This window comes from Takifugu flavidus, chromosome 15 (genome assembly GCF_003711565.1).
Source record: "Takifugu flavidus isolate HTHZ2018 chromosome 15, ASM371156v2, whole genome shotgun sequence".
NCBI classification, from domain to species: Eukaryota; Metazoa; Chordata; class Actinopteri; order Tetraodontiformes; family Tetraodontidae; genus Takifugu; species Takifugu flavidus.
In genome coordinates this window covers 5,312,281-5,329,575 of record NC_079534.1, presented here as the reverse complement: position 1 = coordinate 5,329,575, position 17,295 = coordinate 5,312,281, and the positions used below count along the sequence as shown (strand labels likewise).

At 51.7% G+C, this 17,295-nt stretch overlaps 3 protein-coding genes across 18 annotated transcripts; 1 reads left to right on the top strand and 2 right to left on the bottom strand.

The window, feature by feature from the left end:
- Positions 1 to 68: 68 nt before the first annotated feature.
- Positions 69 to 5,607, bottom strand: LOC130539135 (zinc finger protein 664-like). 6 transcript variants are annotated; one of them, XM_057057279.1, is made up of 7 exons: positions 5,273 to 5,593; positions 4,617 to 4,663; positions 4,244 to 4,369; positions 3,236 to 3,413; positions 2,266 to 2,404; positions 814 to 2,178; positions 69 to 744 (listed from the first exon to the last, which is right to left on the bottom strand). In XM_057057279.1, the coding sequence occupies exons 4-6, from the start codon at positions 3,257 to 3,259 to the stop codon at positions 824 to 826; spliced, it is 1,518 nt and encodes a 505-aa protein (XP_056913259.1). In that variant the 5' UTR covers positions 3,260 to 3,413; positions 4,244 to 4,369; positions 4,617 to 4,663; positions 5,273 to 5,593; the 3' UTR covers positions 69 to 744; positions 814 to 823. The 6 variants fall into 6 exon arrangements, with proteins under 6 accessions (XP_056913259.1, XP_056913263.1, XP_056913262.1 ...); XM_057057283.1 differs by having other exon boundaries at positions 69 to 2,121; positions 5,273 to 5,607; XM_057057282.1 differs by having other exon boundaries at positions 69 to 2,178; positions 3,251 to 3,413; positions 5,273 to 5,596.
- Positions 5,608 to 5,862: 255 nt separating this feature from the next.
- Positions 5,863 to 9,057, bottom strand: tmub1 (transmembrane and ubiquitin-like domain containing 1). 4 transcript variants are annotated; one of them, XM_057057338.1, is made up of 3 exons: positions 8,772 to 9,057; positions 7,169 to 7,620; positions 5,863 to 6,479 (listed from the first exon to the last, which is right to left on the bottom strand). In XM_057057338.1, exons 2-3 carry the CDS (start codon positions 7,600 to 7,602, stop codon positions 6,128 to 6,130), a joined length of 786 nt encoding a protein of 261 aa, XP_056913318.1. In that variant the 5' UTR covers positions 7,603 to 7,620; positions 8,772 to 9,057; the 3' UTR covers positions 5,863 to 6,127. The 4 variants fall into 4 exon arrangements, with proteins under 4 accessions (XP_056913318.1, XP_056913319.1, XP_056913320.1 ...); XM_057057339.1 differs by having other exon boundaries at positions 7,169 to 7,617; positions 8,772 to 8,913; XM_057057340.1 differs by having other exon boundaries at positions 7,169 to 7,655; positions 8,772 to 8,898.
- Positions 9,058 to 9,223: 166 nt separating this feature from the next.
- ubtfl (upstream binding transcription factor, like) lies at positions 9,224 to 16,610 on the top strand. 8 transcript variants are annotated; one of them, XM_057057257.1, is made up of 20 exons: positions 9,224 to 9,366; positions 11,073 to 11,162; positions 11,270 to 11,445; positions 11,514 to 11,597; positions 11,826 to 11,981; positions 12,110 to 12,174; positions 12,479 to 12,599; positions 12,679 to 12,789; positions 12,874 to 13,001; positions 13,169 to 13,310; positions 13,385 to 13,426; positions 13,662 to 13,775; positions 13,932 to 14,090; positions 14,167 to 14,277; positions 14,348 to 14,433; positions 14,644 to 14,833; positions 15,593 to 15,640; positions 15,716 to 15,853; positions 16,008 to 16,112; positions 16,206 to 16,610. In XM_057057257.1, exons 2-20 carry the CDS (start codon positions 11,105 to 11,107, stop codon positions 16,269 to 16,271), a joined length of 2,100 nt encoding a protein of 699 aa, XP_056913237.1. In that variant the 5' UTR covers positions 9,224 to 9,366; positions 11,073 to 11,104; the 3' UTR covers positions 16,272 to 16,610. The 8 variants fall into 8 exon arrangements, 6 of the variants coding, with proteins under 6 accessions (XP_056913237.1, XP_056913238.1, XP_056913236.1 ...); XM_057057258.1 differs by lacking the exon at positions 9,224 to 9,366 and adding an exon at positions 9,393 to 9,612; XM_057057256.1 differs by lacking the exon at positions 9,224 to 9,366 and adding an exon at positions 9,670 to 9,944.
- The last annotated feature ends 685 nt before the right edge of the window (positions 16,611 to 17,295 follow it).

Genomic DNA, 17,295 nt, shown 5'->3' with positions numbered 1-17,295 from the left:
TGATCTAAACCAAACGTGTGAAACTGTAGGGACCTTCCAATTATTGAAGAAACACTTGAGATGAAAAGGTTGATCCAATCATGTTTATTGATCAGAAGGCACCACTCATTGTTCCAAGCCTTTGTTTACAGAAGTGTCACTGGTCCTAGATCAGTTCGGAGCTTTTCCTCTATTCTACAGTCAAAAGCTCGTTTTTCCACATTTGATAGATGAACGAGGAGACACGGAAATCTGCCCCCCCCCCCCCACTATAGCAGGGAGCGTTACAAGTGGTGGACCTCCACCAGTCCTCGCACCCCCACCGTGGACTCGTCTCCCTGCTGGCCCCTGGGAGGAGGTTCTGTTGGACTCTATCCTGAGCCGGTTCATCACGTCCAGCATGAAGAGCGTCCAGGAGCTTCCCGCCAGCGGTGCCGTCGGGTTTTAGGGTCATCAGGACAAACACCTGCCCACACGCCGGGACCATAAATACCAGATGGACCCCCCCCTTAAGAATTGTTACCATCTCCATGGAAACGTGAGCCCTGCGTCACACCGCTGCAGGCGAGTGTCCGTCCCATCGTCTCCGGGCCCAGAGTGGTACATTTACCCCCCCCCCCCAGCAGGAAGCCTGGGTTAGTCTTGAGCTCTGCTTCATTAAAGTGCTTCGTTAAGCTCCCCTCTGAAGACGAGGCCTCTGCGTGGAGCCGCCGCCCATTAGTGCAGAAGGTGGTCCACCTGTCCACAGCCGAGCCACAGAGACGGCTTTGATCACGAGGCGGCAGCAGCCCCCACCGTACCGCTGCAGCGCCACGGGGCCCCCCCTCAGGCCACGGGCCCCCCCTCAGGCCACGGGCCCCCTCAGGCCGGGCTGGTGGCCAGGGAACCTCTTCAGGTGGTAGCGCAGCACTCCTCTGGTCTTGAAGGTCTTGCCGCAGCTGCAGGCGTGCGGACGCTCCCCCGTGTGGTCCAGCTGGTGGATTCGCAGCAGTGAGCTGGTGAAGAAGAACTCGCCACAGGTGATGCAGTAGTGACTCTTCTCACCCGTGTGTTTGGCTCTCTGGTGGCTCAGCAGGGAGCCGGACGTGATGAAGTTCTGGCCGCAGTCCTGGCAGCTGAACGGCCGCTCGCCCGTGTGGATCCTCTCGTGGGCCCTCCAGGAGTTGTGGTAGGAGAAGGACTTGTGGCAGTAGGAGCACTGGTAGCGCTTCTCCTTGGTGTGGCTCAGCCGGTGCATCTTCAGGTAGTGAGCGATGGTGAAGCTCTTCCCGCAGTCGTCACAGGTGAACGGCTTCTTCCCCACGTGGAACAGAGTGATGTGGGACCTCAGGTGGGACGACTGGGTGAATCTCTTCCCACAGGTGGTGCAGACGTAAGGGCGCTCCCCTGTGTGCGTCACCATGTGGGACTTGAGGTGAGGAGACTGGGTGAAGCTCTTGCCACACTCGGAGCACTTGTAGGGCTTCAGGCCCGTGTGCGTGCGGTTGTGCAGCTTCAGACCCTGCAGGCTGGAGAAGCACTTGCCACACTCGGAACAGTGGTACTCCTTCAGGTCCTGGTGGGTCCTCTGGTGGCAGCGCAGGCCCGTCAGGAGCTTGAAGGCTTTGCCACAGAGGGTGCATTCGTAGGGCTTCCTGTTGGAGTGGGTGACCTGGTGGAGCTTCAGACTTTGGGGGTTGCTGAAGGTCTTGCTGCACTTGAGACACGGGTGGCGCCGCTGATCCTTGTGCGCCTTCCGGTGGAAATTAAAGCCCTGGTAGGAGATGAACATCTTGTCGCAGGTTTTGCAGTGGTAGCATTTCTCCCCTTTGTGCACCTGGAGATGATCGTCGAGCTCCTCCTGGACAGCAAAGCCGTCTCCACAGAACCAACATTTGAAGGGTTTGGTCCCCGAGTGCATGCGGTGATGCGTCTTTAGGTCCCTCTTCAGGGCAAAGGTCTTGTCACAGTACGAGCACCGATACTGGGCCTGGCGGTCATGGATCTGCTGATGGATGATCAGGCTCATCAGCGTGGGGTACGACTTCCCACATCTCCAGCACTGGTTGGGTTGCTCTCCCTGGTGGCTCCTCTGGTGGGCCTCCAGGTGGGACCGCTTGTAGAAGCCTCTGCTGCACTCGGAGCAGTAGACCATCTTCCTTCCTGCGTTTGTGGAGCAGCAGTGTGAGGGCCGGTGGGACCAGACGTGAGGATGCTCCTCTGTGGAGGAGCACAGACATGAAGCTAAACCATGTTTCCATGTCTTCCTGAGGGGCAGAAGGCTAGACATTATTATAGAGACATTACCTAGAGACAAGAAGTCCCGTCCCTCCAGCCACAGACTGCAGTCAGTCAGCCTGATGGACACATTCTTGAGGACCGGGTACGACCCGATCTCCACATCACCTTCCGGTTCCACCTTGATCTGAACGTCTTTCCTCGTGTCCTGGAATTCAAAAGGACACGGCTGAGGAGTGATGTTGGTCTCCGAGACCAGACCTTCAGTGTTTGGCAACAGCACAGCGGACTGAAGACAGGAAATGATGTCATCTGCCCCTCTGCCCCCCCCCGACACCAGCCTGAAGAGCCACCAACATTGTTGAGGATACCTCCCCCCACCTTCATCCCCCAGGCTGCTGAACCCGACCCACTACCTGCCCCCCCCCGTCTGTAGTCCTACGTGGATCCTACAGAAGAAGTCTGGCCTCCCGAGCTCCTTGTGTAATGGGACCCACACATTTGGCTCGTCACCTCCTCCATTTATAGGAGATAGAAATGGTTAGTAAGCAGCTTTTGGTAGAAAGATGAAGGTTCATCCTGAGCAGCGATGCAACCGAACCTGTGACCGTGGGAAGATGGAGGAATTCTAAAGAGTTAACGAAATTTTCAGTTTTACACGCTCTTATTCTTCGTACTCGTGTGCAAAAGCCAAGGGCTACAGTTAAATGCGACGTCAGAACAGGTCTGACCCCAAATGTTGCCCGCTTCAGGACCGAGGGCCCCCAGCACGGACCGAACCCATTCATTTTCTGTTCGGCAAGATAATCCGGGCAGAAATGACCCAACACGAACTGTAAAGTGCAGAGTTTGGTCTTAATGCGAAGCTTCCAGACCCACGCTGTAAAGGCCGGACGAGCAGGAACGGCTAAAACATGCTCTTATATTCGGTACCAGCCAGACACCCTCTCATGTGGCTGCTAGCTCAATTAGCAGCCTATGCTAACAGCTGCACGATAAAGTTTCCACCAGAGGCGGATAAAACGGTTCGGGACTTTACCATTGGAGACGTTACCGTGTCCATCTTGCAGGCCAGATCACTGAATAAGTCCCGGTCTCGTTCGGTCCGGTCCAACGATTCGGATCCAGACGAGTAAACAGGGGAAACTCGTCGCTCCCAAGCAGCGATCCCGCAACAATCTCCATAACGCGGCTTCCTCTGCTTCTGATTGGCTGATCTGGCAACGGTCAGACGAATGCGGAAGTTAGAACAAGCCAATCAGAGCCGAGGGGGCGGGTCTAACCGATGAGACAACTTCCGGGGAAACGTTCCAAGATGATTAATGGAAAAGTTTTTCGACGAAGATTTGCTAAAATCTATACAAAGCAGCACAGAAGTAAAATATAAAATTAGCTTTGACCAAAAAAAAGGTGTTCTGGTCAAGAAGTCTGAGCACAAACCTTTTTTATCCTCTAAACAAGCACTGATATGCAGTATAATAAGCACTTAGAAATCCAAGAGGTTTTGAGGAGACAGTTGAATATCAACATTTACCATTTTAATTGTACAAGTATCCTTTATATTGACAGTCTCAGCTTTTCTTTGGTTGAGCCGCACTGGTTTAAACTTGCGGAGGTTTTTACATGGGATCAGATGAACGCTTCAGTCCGTTTTTGTCATGGCGCCCCACCAAGACCACAATGGCTGCTGGCAGCGCTTCAATTCGGCCTTTTGTTCACATCATCTCCCAGCAGATAACCCGTGTCAAAAACCAACAGAAACCACCACAAGGAAATCTAATGGTCCCTTTCTCCGGGAAGCCTTGAGATTAATTTTCTCCATCAAAAAAAAGAAAAGAAAAGAAAAATAGATTTAATGAGTGTGTTTCCTCATTTTGGTTTGGCTTTATTTCACCCATACAATTTCCCACTTAGAATTTTTAAAAATCCTTTCAGTTTATCAAAACTACTCCAATCAGTTCCACGTTCTCACACAGACAATGTGAGCTGATTCAGCTCATTTCAGAGTTGACCTGACCGATAGCAGCAGGCCATGGGTGGAGGTTACCTGTGACATCACTCAGGCCAGAGCTGAACGTCTGCCATCGGGGCTTCATCTTCAGAGCACATCATTCTGCCAGAGCCAGTCGGACCGGAGTCACCCCACTATCGCCCTCTTCCAGCATCAGTGAATCTGCAAACCACCAGATACCATAGATTCACTTAACGATAAAGAGGCGGTCCAAACCAGCCCCGGGAGGCTTCCCACAACGATCTGGATCAGAATACGCTTCAGTCCGATTTTGTCACGGCTCCAACCCCTGTGAACAGTCTGCTGTGGGCGGAGCTTCATTCGGCCTTTCGTTACATCATATCCAGGTAAATGTCAAGTTCCTGAACCAGGACTAGTGCCTCTGGTTGTACTAGACAGCAGCGCTTACCTCCAAGAATCGATCCCATTGATGCAGATCCAAATCAGGGCTCCTTCCTAATACAATTTAAACGTATAATAAAAAGTGTTTTAAAACACAGATTCAACAGAAATCAAGTCTCTATTTTGGTTTATTTTAAACACATTAATGACCGACCTGAAAGTCTCAACTCATGTTACTCAAATTTGATCCTTAAATCTGGAAATTATTCCGGGTATTTTAATATATACATTTTAGAGAGTGTTTTCCAGCCGCCCAAGATAAAAGGTAGGATTTTATAACCCAAAACTATAAATTATGCCGGTTTTCGTGTATTCTGCATGTTCGAGCTACTGGATCCCGATTCTAGACGAACACATGGAAGCACGCGACACACGCTGAGCGGATATCCGGTTTCTAGGGGACAGTAAAAAAAAAAAAAAATGAGGCACAAGCGGGAAGAAATAATTAGCTAAACTGCACACTAATAAAAGGAGAGCACTAAACTCAATAAATCCATCCTTTTACGGGTCTGTAATTAAACCAATATTGACACTTGCAAATCTTACATTTAAAGCTAATCTAACATCACAAATGATCCATCAGGACACAAAAAAGGCAAGAAACTAATCTTAGCATCACTCGCTGATGACGCGATTGTTGTGAAGCTAGCTGTAGCTACTTACCGAAACCATTTTTCGGTTCCTTGAAGGCTCCGCATAGACGACTTCGACAACTTGCACTACTCGGACGACAATGCCGTTTGAAAAGCTGGAAGGCGTCATACTCGATTTAAACAGGTGAACAGCCAATCACGATTCAATACAAGTGGCGAAAGATCTCGCGAGAAAGATCCTTGTTTCGAGAGTTGAATTGAATCCAAAACACGTGACATGGTTGTTGGGAAACGTTGCACTCTCCTCAAAATAGAACAGGGATAATGTTATTTGACCACTTTTCTGGACACAATTCTTATCGAAGACTTAGAGACTTTTCTCTTTTATTTGTATAGCGGTTACGCTATAATCTGATTTATAAACCTTTCTTTCAAACTTTATTGTCATGTTTAGACAGAGGGGTTAAGAGTTTGGTGTTAATTTAATGCTTGTTTTTAAGCCAAGCACCCCACCCCCACCCCGTTCTCTATATAAACCTAAACGAGTCTGCAATAATGTGTGGAAAGAATTTGCTTGTATTTTTATGTCATCTTCTTGTTATGGGTTTTGGGGAGTTTGGTAAATATATGAATTTTGAGATTTGTGATCTGACAAACGCAACAAGATAAATAAATGATTTAATACAACCTTTTCTCCTGAAATCACATCATTTTCAGACAGGTCTGGCCGACGGTCTACAACTGGTGTCAGATGGATCCCATTAAAACCATTACCAACCATAGAAAGCAGAAATTAAGAGGCACGATCATAAATCTACAGAAAAAAATACATCCTCTTTAAGACCCAGTATCTCCATGGCAACAGAAATACAAATCTCAAGGTCTACATCAACTTGCAGGCGCCAGGTGAGGGACAGCAGGCTGTCTAATGGCGGTAGACTCCGAAGGCCACCAGGCTGAGGAAGATCGTCACTCCGACCAGCGAAGCAGTAGCAGGTGCTGTAAAGAACTGCCGATACTGGATCTGACAGTACCAGAGCACTGACAGCATGAGGACCAGCAGGGGGACCATCATGCTGCCCACGTTCAGTGCCACCTGAACTTGGTCTGTAGGATGGCCTCCCACCCCCCGCCCCTGGTCTACATGCTGAGAAATATGGCAGTGCAGCACACAGTTATGGGCCAGGTTGAGCGAGGCAAGGGTCCGAGTATCGTCCTGCAGGAGCTGGCCCTGATAGATGAGCCGGACCTGTTGCTCCTGACCCGCAAAGTAGGTCCTGAAACAAACAAAAGGCACTCGGATCAGCATAAAGGTCCATCACAGAACCAGAGAGAGCCAAGCTAACGACCAGTGGTTCAGAGAACTCTGGAATACGCTGTCGCCTCCGCCTGTTGTATAGTGTATTACAGTCGTACAGCGCGTGTTGTTACAGTAGTACAGCGCGTGTTGTTACAGTCGTACAGCGCGTGTTGTTACAGTCGTACAGCGCGTGTTGTTACAGTCGTACAGCGCGTGTTGTTACAGTCGTACAGCGCGTGTTGTTAGTCGTACAGCGCGTGTTATTACAGTCGTACAGCGCGTGTTATTACAGTAGTACAGCGCGTGTATTACAGTCGTACAGCGCGTGTTATTACAGTAGTACAGCGCGTGTATTACAGTAGTACAGCGCATGTATTACAGTAGTACAGCGTGTTATTACAGTAGAACAGCGTGTTATTACCGTGTTGGACAGCGTGTTATTCCCGTGTTGGACAGCGTGTTATTACAGTAGAACAGCGTGTTATTACAGTAGTACAGCGCGTGTTATTACAGTAGAACAGCGTGTTATTACAGTAGAACAGCGTGTTATTACTGTGTTATTACAGTAGTACAGCGCGTGTATTACAGTAGAACAGCGTGTTATTACAGTAGAACAGCGTGTTATTACCGTGTTATTACAGAGTGTATTACCGGATGAGTTTTTACCTTTTGATATATCCAATGGTGTCCTGTGGTTGTACCTGAGCGGTTCTCTCTGTGTCATTGAGGAACTTCAGTCGGACCACCATGTTCCTCTGGGAGGAAGACTCCCCCCCAACTCCGTCTCCTTGCCTCAGCCTCACCCCTTCTGCCCCTGCGGCCTGTGCCGTCCCCCCCCCCCCATCTTTCTCCTCCGTGGGAGCAGCTTCTGTCAGCGAGCTGCCGTTCACAGAACTAGAGGACAATGAAGAGGTGGAGTCAGAGAACGAGGGGGGCACCTCCTGCCGGGCAGAGGGGGGGGGACCTGGGGCTGAAGCAAACAGGTGCTCTGGGGGTTCAGAGGTCCGGGTGGAGATCCAGGCCAGCAGCAGCACGAGGATGAGAAGGAGGGAGGTAAAAAGCAGGGTCACCTCGTCACCGATGCCTTCGATCAGAGCCATCTCCCTCAGCAACACCTGCTGGGGGTCACACAGGTCGAGAACATCAAAAACATCTGTTTCAGTTCAGTCTGTTCAAGCTCTGGGACATTTCTAACAGAAAAAGATCTCGTAAATCCACAAACAGCACAGTTCAAGATTACCCAACGTGCCCAGTGACGACGAGGCGACCTTGTTTGGCTGGGATGGATTTCAGGGCTTTGCTCTAACAGAAGGGTTTTGTGTGAGGGTGCCGCTGTGTGATATGTGAGTCAGTGCACATTAATATGCAGTGCTTCACCTTTGGCAGTGGGCAAGAACTTGAGCAAGGCTACAGCCAAGAATCCACCACACTATGAAAGGGAGCAGACGGGTCAGGATGGGAGAACAGCCAGATGAAGGAGGACCCACAGTGGGAGAGAGGGGCCCAGCTCCCATCGCTCTCCTGTAATGCTGCCATGATTGTTGGTGCTGGTGCTGATGGGGCTTTAGGGGAGCGAACCGGCCTTCCAAAGAGTACTGGACTTTCCCAAGGGCAGACTTCTCCGGACCTCTAACCAAACCTTCCTCTAGTTTGCAAATCTGGTCACATTTAGAGTTGACTCGAAGGTTCTGCTCCGAATGGGCTCAGGCCCAGCAGCCTTTCAGAGCTCGAGCTCCTCTCAGCTTTTAGAAATAACACCCTCCACCTGTGGCTCCATGCAGGCAGTTTTCCCCAAGAGGCTGAGCCTGTTTCTCTTTAGCACTAAACAGTTGTGCTTAGCACACCACCATTATGGGCTTTAAAAATGGTCTGGATGATGTACAACAAGTGCAGTCCAAACAAAGCTTACTGGTATTACCACTGGTATTTACAGGTGTCATGACAAGAAAATTAGCGTGTGCAGTCCCTCAGGTGGACTCCAGGAATATGCTATGACAATATCTTGGTCATTCCACCACCTCCAGATTGAAGAGTTCTGTTAATCTTTGCGGACCGTATCGGTTCCACCTGGTGCTCGTGCAGGTCAGGCGCGAGCTGATAAACAGCGCAGCGCAACTCCGAGCTAACTGCTAACCGCTAACACTCAAACTCAGGCAGGGAGGAAGTCGGCTAAGCTACACGCTCAGCACAGTTAGCATCAGCGTTGGGCTTCCGGGTACAGCCAAAAACGCCTCAGGTAAATCATGAAAGAAGAACGAGCAAGACTTACTCAGTTTAGTTGAGAGGCGTCATATGCCGGGACATCAGCCCGCAGACTAATGAGGCTGTCGGTCCCGAGAACGCCAAACACTCCGGTTCAACCGCGGAGTCTCGCAGCTTTCAGACGGAAGTGACGTAGCACCGTGACGCGTTTGCCTTCTTCCGGAATCAAATAAAAAAACAAGGATCCTGCAAGATCGAAACCGAGTGTTTGAAAGGAATAAATGTGGTGTCTTCAGTGGCGATAGACCCGGGTTCGGCGAGGGGTCACGGGTCACAGGTTCCAAACAAACAAACGTCTTTAAACCGTGTAATAATCGCCATGGCCACGAGGGGGCGTTCATCTCTCACACACGCGCATAGATGCGTAAACAAATCCAAACAATTAGAATTTTATAAAGACAAATTTCAAAGTCGTTTTATTTTTTATTTTTTGCAGATAAATCAGTTGGCTCAGGTCTAACTTTTGAAATGCCGTGCGCGGTGTGTTGTCTGGTGAGACAACAGGTGTGCGCCCCGCGTCCCGATCGATCACCGGCCGCCGCTGCCCCCGCAGGCGGACCGCTGCGAGCACGTCGGCCGCGGTCTCTCCGCTCAGGATGAAGGTAATGCTCCCGCCTCCCGATCGCTCCACACCGGCCCGGGGGAGCGCCGCCTGCGGGGACAGAGCACTTGAGCTCCCCGCACACTTTAGTCCTCCCTTCCTCCCGGAGCCGGGCCGCTCCCCGGAGCGGCACCAGGCCGTCGGCTGTGCGGGCCCGGGTCCCGCGTGTCTCCGTCGCTTCAGCATCTGGACTGGGACCAGGTTTAAGTCGGGAGGGTGGAATGTGGCTAAAAGGCCGCTGTCGCAGGTTAATGTCTTCACACACTAAATGGGTGCCGATAATGCAGAAATGTGACAGTAATTGGAATTAGAAGCGACTTGCGCTGGGGTTGGCAGGTGTTTTACTCTGCTGTCTCTGGTTTCATCCTCCGCCTTTGTCCTTCTGTTTTCCCCCGGAGTTCCTCCCCCTGCGGCGCTGGGCGGAGTTTCATACCGGACTAGACGCTCCTTTTGTCGGATTCGTTTCGACCTGACTCCCCGGGGTTTACGGCTGAAAAAGACACACTTTAAAAATCTCAAAAAAATCCAGACGAGCACCGCCGTGTGCAGTTTAAACCCGTTTATTGTCTGAACCTGACGGTAAGTAGTAAGTTGTGATTTTAAGCAGAATTCTCGGTGTATCTGCTCGTTTGTCCCCGAGTCAACAGAACATTCATGGCGGCTTCGCGGTGGAGGCTTCGTGGGCAACATCGGCTCCTGCAGCCGCTCAGCTCTCATATCACCAGATCCTCCAGTGGAGCGCTGAAATGATCACACTCTAAAATTCCTGGACCAATTTAGTCCTCATACCTGCCAACCGAAGCCACAAACATCTACCAACTCCACGATTTTAACGTTTTCACGGTGAAGTGATTATCAGATACACGTGTCAGTTGGTCGGTTGTTGGTAAAATACCCCACATTCTTTCCTGCTGGGGCATTTGTTCACTCTTTTCCGATTCTCTGCCACGAAATCTGAAAGCTAGTTTACGTCTCCAGCTGCTCTTTACGTGCCAGCGGAAACTACGTGGTGTCTCCTGCCGGAGGACGGGCGCCATTATCGGGCTCTTGGAGCCTGGCGGCCCGCTGCTGCTGCTCGTGGGCGACCCGGTGAACACGCACCGTGTTCCGATCACACCCAGCTCTCAGACGCCGTATTGGACCACAGAAACCGGACTGCAGCGATGCAGGCCCGCTGGTGGAGCACTGGCCGCGGCGGGGTTGATTTGAGCCCAGGAAGCGTCTCCGAACGGCAGAAGTGATCCGGGGAAGTGACAGCGAGCCCGGCTGCTCTCTACCGCTCCCCGCTGGCTCCCGCACATGGCGGCAGCCTCCGAACTTTACCGAGACGCTGCCGAGATGGACCCGGGGACATCTGGGCGGGTCACACCTGTTCAGTCCGACAGATCACATGCAGGTGGAGACTGACCTCGCCGCGGGTTTCTCCAGACTTGAATTCATTCAGATGTGGAGCTGCCTCACAAACAGTTGCTGTTTTCTCCCTGTAGAATCACCATGGTTACAGATGCCGTTACAAACAATACACTGAGTAAGAATTTTGTGGTTTAAACTGTCCTGAGTTTATTCCTAGAATGAACCGCAGTCACGAGATCATCTGCGTTAATTCTGTACTGATAATTAGTGTCTAGATTTGCTGTATAATACAACGAGACTACATTACTGTGTGTGTGTGTGTGTGTGTGTGTGTGTGTGTGTGTGTGTTTTCAGAGGGCGGAGGGGGCGGAGTTTTCTGCCTCACCATGAATGGCAGCACCAGTGTCTCCAGAGCCCAGAGTGGAAGGGTCAAAGGTGACCCAGGTGAGGGTCATGTCATCATCATCATGTGACCCACCTCTGCTGGTGAGTGGCGGCAGTTGAAAGGTGAGATCATCTGTGTGTGTGTGTGTGTGTGTGTGTGTGTGTAGATGAGTGGAGTAAAGAGGACTGTCTGACTCTCCTGGAGAGGATTCGCAGTCTGCTGCCTGATGGAGACGGGATGAAGTATAAAACCACAGAGTCGCACTTCGACTGGGAGAAAGTTTGTTTCGGCAGCTTCACCGGAGACATGTGTCGCCAGAAATGGCAGAAGGTCTCCACAGAGGTACCAGACTGGCCTCCCGTTATCATGGGATGTTCTGAGTCGAGTCACCGATCCTCGTTGTGCCGCAGGTCCGAAAATACCGAACGATGACGGAGCTCATCGTCGATGCCATCGAGTTTGTGAAGAATCCCTACAAAGGCAAGAAACTGAAGGTAACGGATGGAAGGTGGCCTGGTTTGAGCGAGTGTCGGGACATTCAGCCGCCTTTCAGATGATCCACAGAGCAGAACAACAGAATCAAAGGAGCTTCTTCTCGCTGAGATGTTCTGAGGCTGGAGAGGCTGAACCATGTGGCGTTCTGCTTTTCAGCTCCGTGCCTTCTGGAGCTCTTGTTGTCAGGTGCTTCACGCATGTTCTCTCTATGTTCTCATCACCGTCAGACTCATCCAGATTTCCCAAAGAAGCCTTTGACTCCGTATTTCCGCTTCTTCATGGAAAAACGAGCCAAATACGCCAAAATCCACCCTGAGATGAGCAACCTGGACCTGACGAAGATCCTGTCCAAGAAGTATAAAGAACTTCCTGACAAGAAGAAGGTGAGGTCGGACTCGCAGCTGATTGGCTGATGATTATCCAATCACATCAACAGAAAGAAGTGCAGGTTCAAACGGACCTGAAGGTGCAGTCGTGTCTCTGAGAAGCTGAATATGTCTTAAATCTGCAGCAAAAATACATCACAGAGTTCCAGCGAGAGAAAGAAGAGTTTGAGAAGAACATGGCTCGATTCAAGTGAGTTCCACCGCCTCCAGTCTGACCAGTCAGACCTGTGCACTGGCTAACCAGCGCGGCTCACCGCCTGCTAGAAAATGCAGGTTTCACTTTGAAAATGACCAAATTCAAAAGACCAAAGGAAGATGTTCCTCAGATTCTCTGTTTCTGTTGTTCTCAAATTCTTTTTCTAATAAATGGCTGAATCAGTCAGGCAGCTTCCCAGTCTTCAAGAAGCATTTTCCATAAACAGCAAACACTTTAAATGTGTAGCTCTGGCTGTTAGCATGGCTAATGCTAATGGCTAATGACCGCTGACCCGCAGGGAGGATCATCCAGAGCTGATAGAAGAGAGGAAGAAGTCAGAGCTGCCAGAGAAACCCAAAACTCCCCAACAGCTGTGGTACAACCATGAGAAGAAGGCCTACATGAAGCTGCACCCAGAGGTACCCAAACACCCAGAGGGACACGCCCTGACTCACACACACACACGCGCGTTGCCATGGTGATGGTTTGTGTGTCCAGGTCAGTCAGAAGGAGCTGAAGGAGGCACTGAGGAGGCAGTGGTCCCAACTGTCTGACAAGAGGAGGCTGAAGTGGATCAGCAAGGCCCTGGAGCTCCAGAAGGACTATGAGGTGGAACACGGAAGAACTTCACAGCAGGTTTCTCTGGCCTGTGGCTGATGATGGGCGTGTGTGTGCGTGCGTGTGTGTGTGCAGGGCAGCATGAGAGCGTATCATGAAGCCCACCCCGACACCAACTCCGATGATCACGTTCGCTCCGTTCTGACCAAAGCTGAGCGCCAGCTGAAGGACAAGTTTGATGGGCGGCCAACAAAACCTCCACCGTGAGTCACCTTAGCCGCGGCTAACGCTAACGTTCATCAGCCTTCAGATCACCACAGCATTAGTAGTCACAACATGCTAAACACACAACAGGATACGACGGCCTGAACGGTGAACAGGTGCACTCTTAGCAGGCAGGAAAGGTTAAAGGTCATCTGTCCGTGCCCAGGAATGGTTACTCTCTGTACTGCGCGGAGCTGATGGTGAACATGAAGGACGTTCCGAGCACCGAGCGGATGGTTCTCTGCAGCAAACGGTGGAAGTTGATGACACAAAAAGAGAAGGATATGTTCCAGAAGCGCTGCGAGCAGGTGGGTTTGGCACCATCAGTCACCTGGTGCCTCCCAGAACCTTGGAATAACCTCCTCCTTCTGCTCCTCATCAGAAGAAAAAGCAGTACGACATCGACCTGCAGAGGTTCCTGGAGGTAGGTTGACATGAACCTGGAGCAGAGGGTCCGTACGGGTCACCTGACACATGCAGCTGTCTGGTCACGTGACTCGGTCAAAGATGGCTGCAGCTTCATGAGCAGCAGCACCTTCAAAGAGTTTCTCTGATGGGAAAATAGCTTTAAACTGGCGAAAGGACCAAAACGGTCAGAACCAGGTAGCCCGGACCGCCCAGGCAGAAGCAGCTCATGGTTCTTTTATCCTGTTTCCCAGAGTCTTCCAGAGGAGGAGCGAGAGCGGGTCATGACCGAGGAGAAGATGTGCGGGACCAGGGTGGGAGGGGGCGTGGCCTCCAGTCCTCACCGTGCACGGTCCCCTTCTGTCAAGGTGCCACGGCCGTGTCTTCTGTTAGGCTGCGTCCACACTGGGTCACACAGGACAACCGGTGCTGCTGGGGACGCTCCCAGTTTCAGGCGGCGTGTTGACGTTCGCCCTCATCGTCTACAATCTACAAATCACCCCTGACTGACACTGTTCTTTTAGGAACAGCCGGTGGAGGCGGAGCCAGAGCACTGGTTACCCACTGGAGTCACAAAAGAGAGGCGTGATGGGAAGAAGTCGGTGAAGCTTCCAGAGACACCAAAAACTGCGGAGGAGATGTGGCAGCACAGTGTGATCGGAGACTATCTGGCCAAATACAGAGTAAGGCCGACACCTTTGAGCGGCTCCCGTTAGCACGCTAGCTCTCTCACTCCCTGCCCGTCGTCCTCCTGAACAGAGCGACCGCAGGAAGGCCCAGGTGGGCATGGAGGCTGCCTGGAAATCCATGGAGAAGAAGGAGAAGATTCCCTGGATTAAGAAGGCAGCAGAGGACCAGAAGCGCTACGAGGTTTGCTGAGAGCAGTCCTGCAACAAGAGCGCCTCCATGTTTGTGTTGTAATTCCGGCGGTGTCCCACAGAGGGAGCTGTTGGAGATGAGGACGCTGCCAGCGGGGCAGAGTCACAGGAAACACAAGTTCGACGGAGAACCCAAGAAGCCTCCAGTGTGAGTTCTGAGTCCCGACGAGTTCGAAAGTCACATTTTGATGGCAGCAAAGTGAAGATTTAGTCAAATATCTCGAGGGCGTCCTGTGTTTCCTGCGTGCACGTGCTGTGCACTGCTCCATCCCTGTGAGACCCTATAAACGATGCATCAGACGTGACTCTCTGGACATCCCATAATGCATTTCACCATGTGACTGCTTGCTTCCAATAGGAGTGGCTATCAGATGTTCTCCCAGGAGCTGCTGACCAACGGCGAGCTCAACCACTTCAGCCTGAAGGAGCGGATGGTGGAGATCGGCAAGAGGTGGCACAAGCTCAGCGCTGCTCAGAAGGACAAGTACAAGAAGCTGGTGGAGGAGCAACAGGTGGAGTACAAGGTGGAGCTGGAGGCGTGGCTCAAGGTAGGCCCCCCTGCATGCCGGCCCATCCCCAACACCTGGGGCACATCTGGGCCTGGTTCAGAAGGCAGCTTTCACAAACTCTCAGTCCGAAGCTGAACTCCACAGTGTCCGACTCTGAGTTTTGGGTTTCACAGCAGACGTTTAGGGTTCGTTTAGTCAAAGTTACCATGAGTGAAGCTCCTGAACGAGGATCTAAAATGCCTCACTGAGGTCCACCACGGGGGCACTGAGGTCCACCAAGGGGGCACTGAGGTCCACCACGGGGGCACTGAGGTCCACCACAGGGTCAGGACACCAGCACGGGGGAACCAGGCAGGACCTGGTCTAGCATGTGTTGCTCCTCAGAGTGATTCTATTAAACTCTGGTTTGGTTGATAGATGGACTAACCCCAACCCTGGTCCTGGCCCCTGGTCCTGGTCCCTGGCCTCTACTCATGAGCTGGGACTGTCTGAAGGTCGCCTCCACCATGAACTATTTTAATTAGAGCTCTAATGAAACAATGATCAGGCCTGATTAATCCTCTAGCTTGTTGGTGAAACCAAAAACCACAGTTTCCTTCATGTGGGGGGTGAAGTCGGGGTTTTCACGAAAGCTGCTTCCTGAAACGGGCCCAGACTCACTGATTCTGATTTGACGTTTCCATGGAGACCGTTGCCAGAGAGACAGTTACTGATGGAGACAGATACTCGGTCTGAGTGTGAAGCTGATTGGGATTAAAACTCTGAACCCCTGTAACGAGCCTTTGGTCTGTCCCCCAGTCCTTGACCCCGCAGGACCGCGCCGTCTACAAGGAGCTCTCCTCTTCGGTGAGGCTCCGCACCACCGCCGGCTCCTGTTGAGGCTGCTGTGCGTCATAAACTGTGATGGTCTCTCTCTGTCAGAAACGTCGCAGCAGCGCTAAAGCTCGCAGCAGTCCTGAGGTCAAGGTTCGCGTCACGGCAAAGGCGAAGGCTGTGGGCTCCAGAGCCGCAGCGCCAGCGGTCGGGGTGGCCAAGAGGGTCATGGCTTACCGAGCAAAGGTACCAGCAACCCAGAGCGGGTCTTTTCTGACTGGAGATCACGAACAATCCAACCTTACAGAAATCTTGGTGTGTTCTGTGCGGTTTTGTTGTGTGTGTGGGCATCGATCCCCTCAGTTTGGACTGTCAGGCTGTGTCTCTCTTCATCTTCTAGCAGGACATGTCAGACTCCGATGAGGAGGAGGAGAAGAGCGAATCGTCTGACTCCGATGAAGATGAAACGTCAGGATCCACGGACAGCGAGGAAGACGATGAAGAGGTAAAAACACCGAGTCATCACGTGGCACCATGGCGACGAGCTAACGGAGAACCTGTGGTCCTCTCAATGCATCCTCTGTGGTCATGTCCTCAGAACGAGGATGACGATGATGAAGACCAGAGCTCCTCTGATGAATCAAGTGACTCTGACTCCGACTAGCTCCGCCCACCTGTCTCGTTGGAGAGGACAGGCTGTGCAGGCCACACCTCCTCACGTTAAACCTGGTGGACCAGTGGGAACTGGAAACATCAGTGGTCCCCTGACCACGCCCACTCCCCTGATGTGGGTGGGGCCTGATCTCGTTGTTACTTGTTTATTTTTTTAAGCGGAGGAGAGGTTGGCTTTTATGGACATTTTTAGATTGGAGCAACTTGTTGGAGGGTTTGTACAGTGTGTGACAGCCAGGTGGGGGTGGAGCCACTCGTTTATTCATTGTTGCTGAGGCCTCCAACTGTCCACCTGCCTGGGAAAATAAGTAATAAATGCACTTTCCACAAAGGTGTCCTGGCTTTTTTCATCGTCCTGATTTCAAAACCCCATTAGATGTAGAGCTGACGTGGAAGAGCGCGTCCACACGGTTGGAAGGGTTGGGGTTAGGGTTAGGGTTAGGGTTAGGGTTAGGGTTAGGGTTAGGGTTAACCCTAGGGTTAGGGTTAGGGTTGGGGTTAACCCTAGGGTTAGGGTTGGGGTTAACCCTAGGGTTAGGGTTAGGGTTGGGGTTGGGGTTAACCCTAGGGTTAGGGTTAGGGTTAACCCTAGGGTAGGGTTAGGGTTGGGGTTAGGGTTAACCCTAGGGTTGGGGTTAGGGTTAGGGTTGGGGTTAACCCTAGGGTTGGGGTTAGGGTTAACCCTAGGGTTGGGGTTAGGGTTAGGGTTAACCCTAGGTTTAGGGTTAGGGTTAGGGTTAACCCTAGGGTTGGGGTTAGGGTTAGGGTTAACCCTAGGGTTAGGGTTAGGGTTAGGGTAGGGTTAACCCTAGGGTTAGGGTTAGGGTTGGGGTTGGGGTTAACCCTAGGGTTGGGGTTAGGGTTAGGGTTAACCCTAGGGTTAGGGTTAGGGTTGGGGTTGGGGTTAACCCTAGGGTTAGGGTTGGGGTTGGGGTTAACCCTAGGGTTAGGGTTAGGGTTAGGGTTAACCTAGGGTTAGGGTTAACCCTAGGGTTAGGGTAGGGTTAGGGTTAACC

Coding starts and splice junctions, on each gene's coding strand:
- LOC130539135 (XM_057057278.1), bottom strand. CDS start 3,259: ATGGACACGGTAACGTCTCCAATG. Junction 2,405..3,235: donor ACACGGTAACGTCTCCAATG/GTAAAGTCCCGA, acceptor TTTGAATTCCAG/GACACGAGGAAAGACGTTCA. Junction 2,179..2,265: donor ACGGGACTTCTTGTCTCTAG/GTAATGTCTCTA, acceptor GCTCCTCCACAG/AGGAGCATCCTCACGTCTGG.
- tmub1 (XM_057057338.1), bottom strand. CDS start 7,602: ATGGCTCTGATCGAAGGCATCGGTGACGAGGTGACCCTGCTTTTTACC. Junction 6,480..7,168: donor ACCATTGGATATATCAAAAG/GTAAAAACTCAT, acceptor TGTTTGTTTCAG/GACCTACTTTGCGGGTCAGG.
- ubtfl (XM_057057253.1), top strand. CDS start 10,860: ATGGTTACAGATGCCGTTACAAACAATACACTGA. Junction 11,598..11,825: donor ACAAAGGCAAGAAACTGAAG/GTAACGGATGGA, acceptor CATCACCGTCAG/ACTCATCCAGATTTCCCAAA. Junction 14,834..15,592: donor AGCTGGAGGCGTGGCTCAAG/GTAGGCCCCCCT, acceptor TCTGTCCCCCAG/TCCTTGACCCCGCAGGACCG.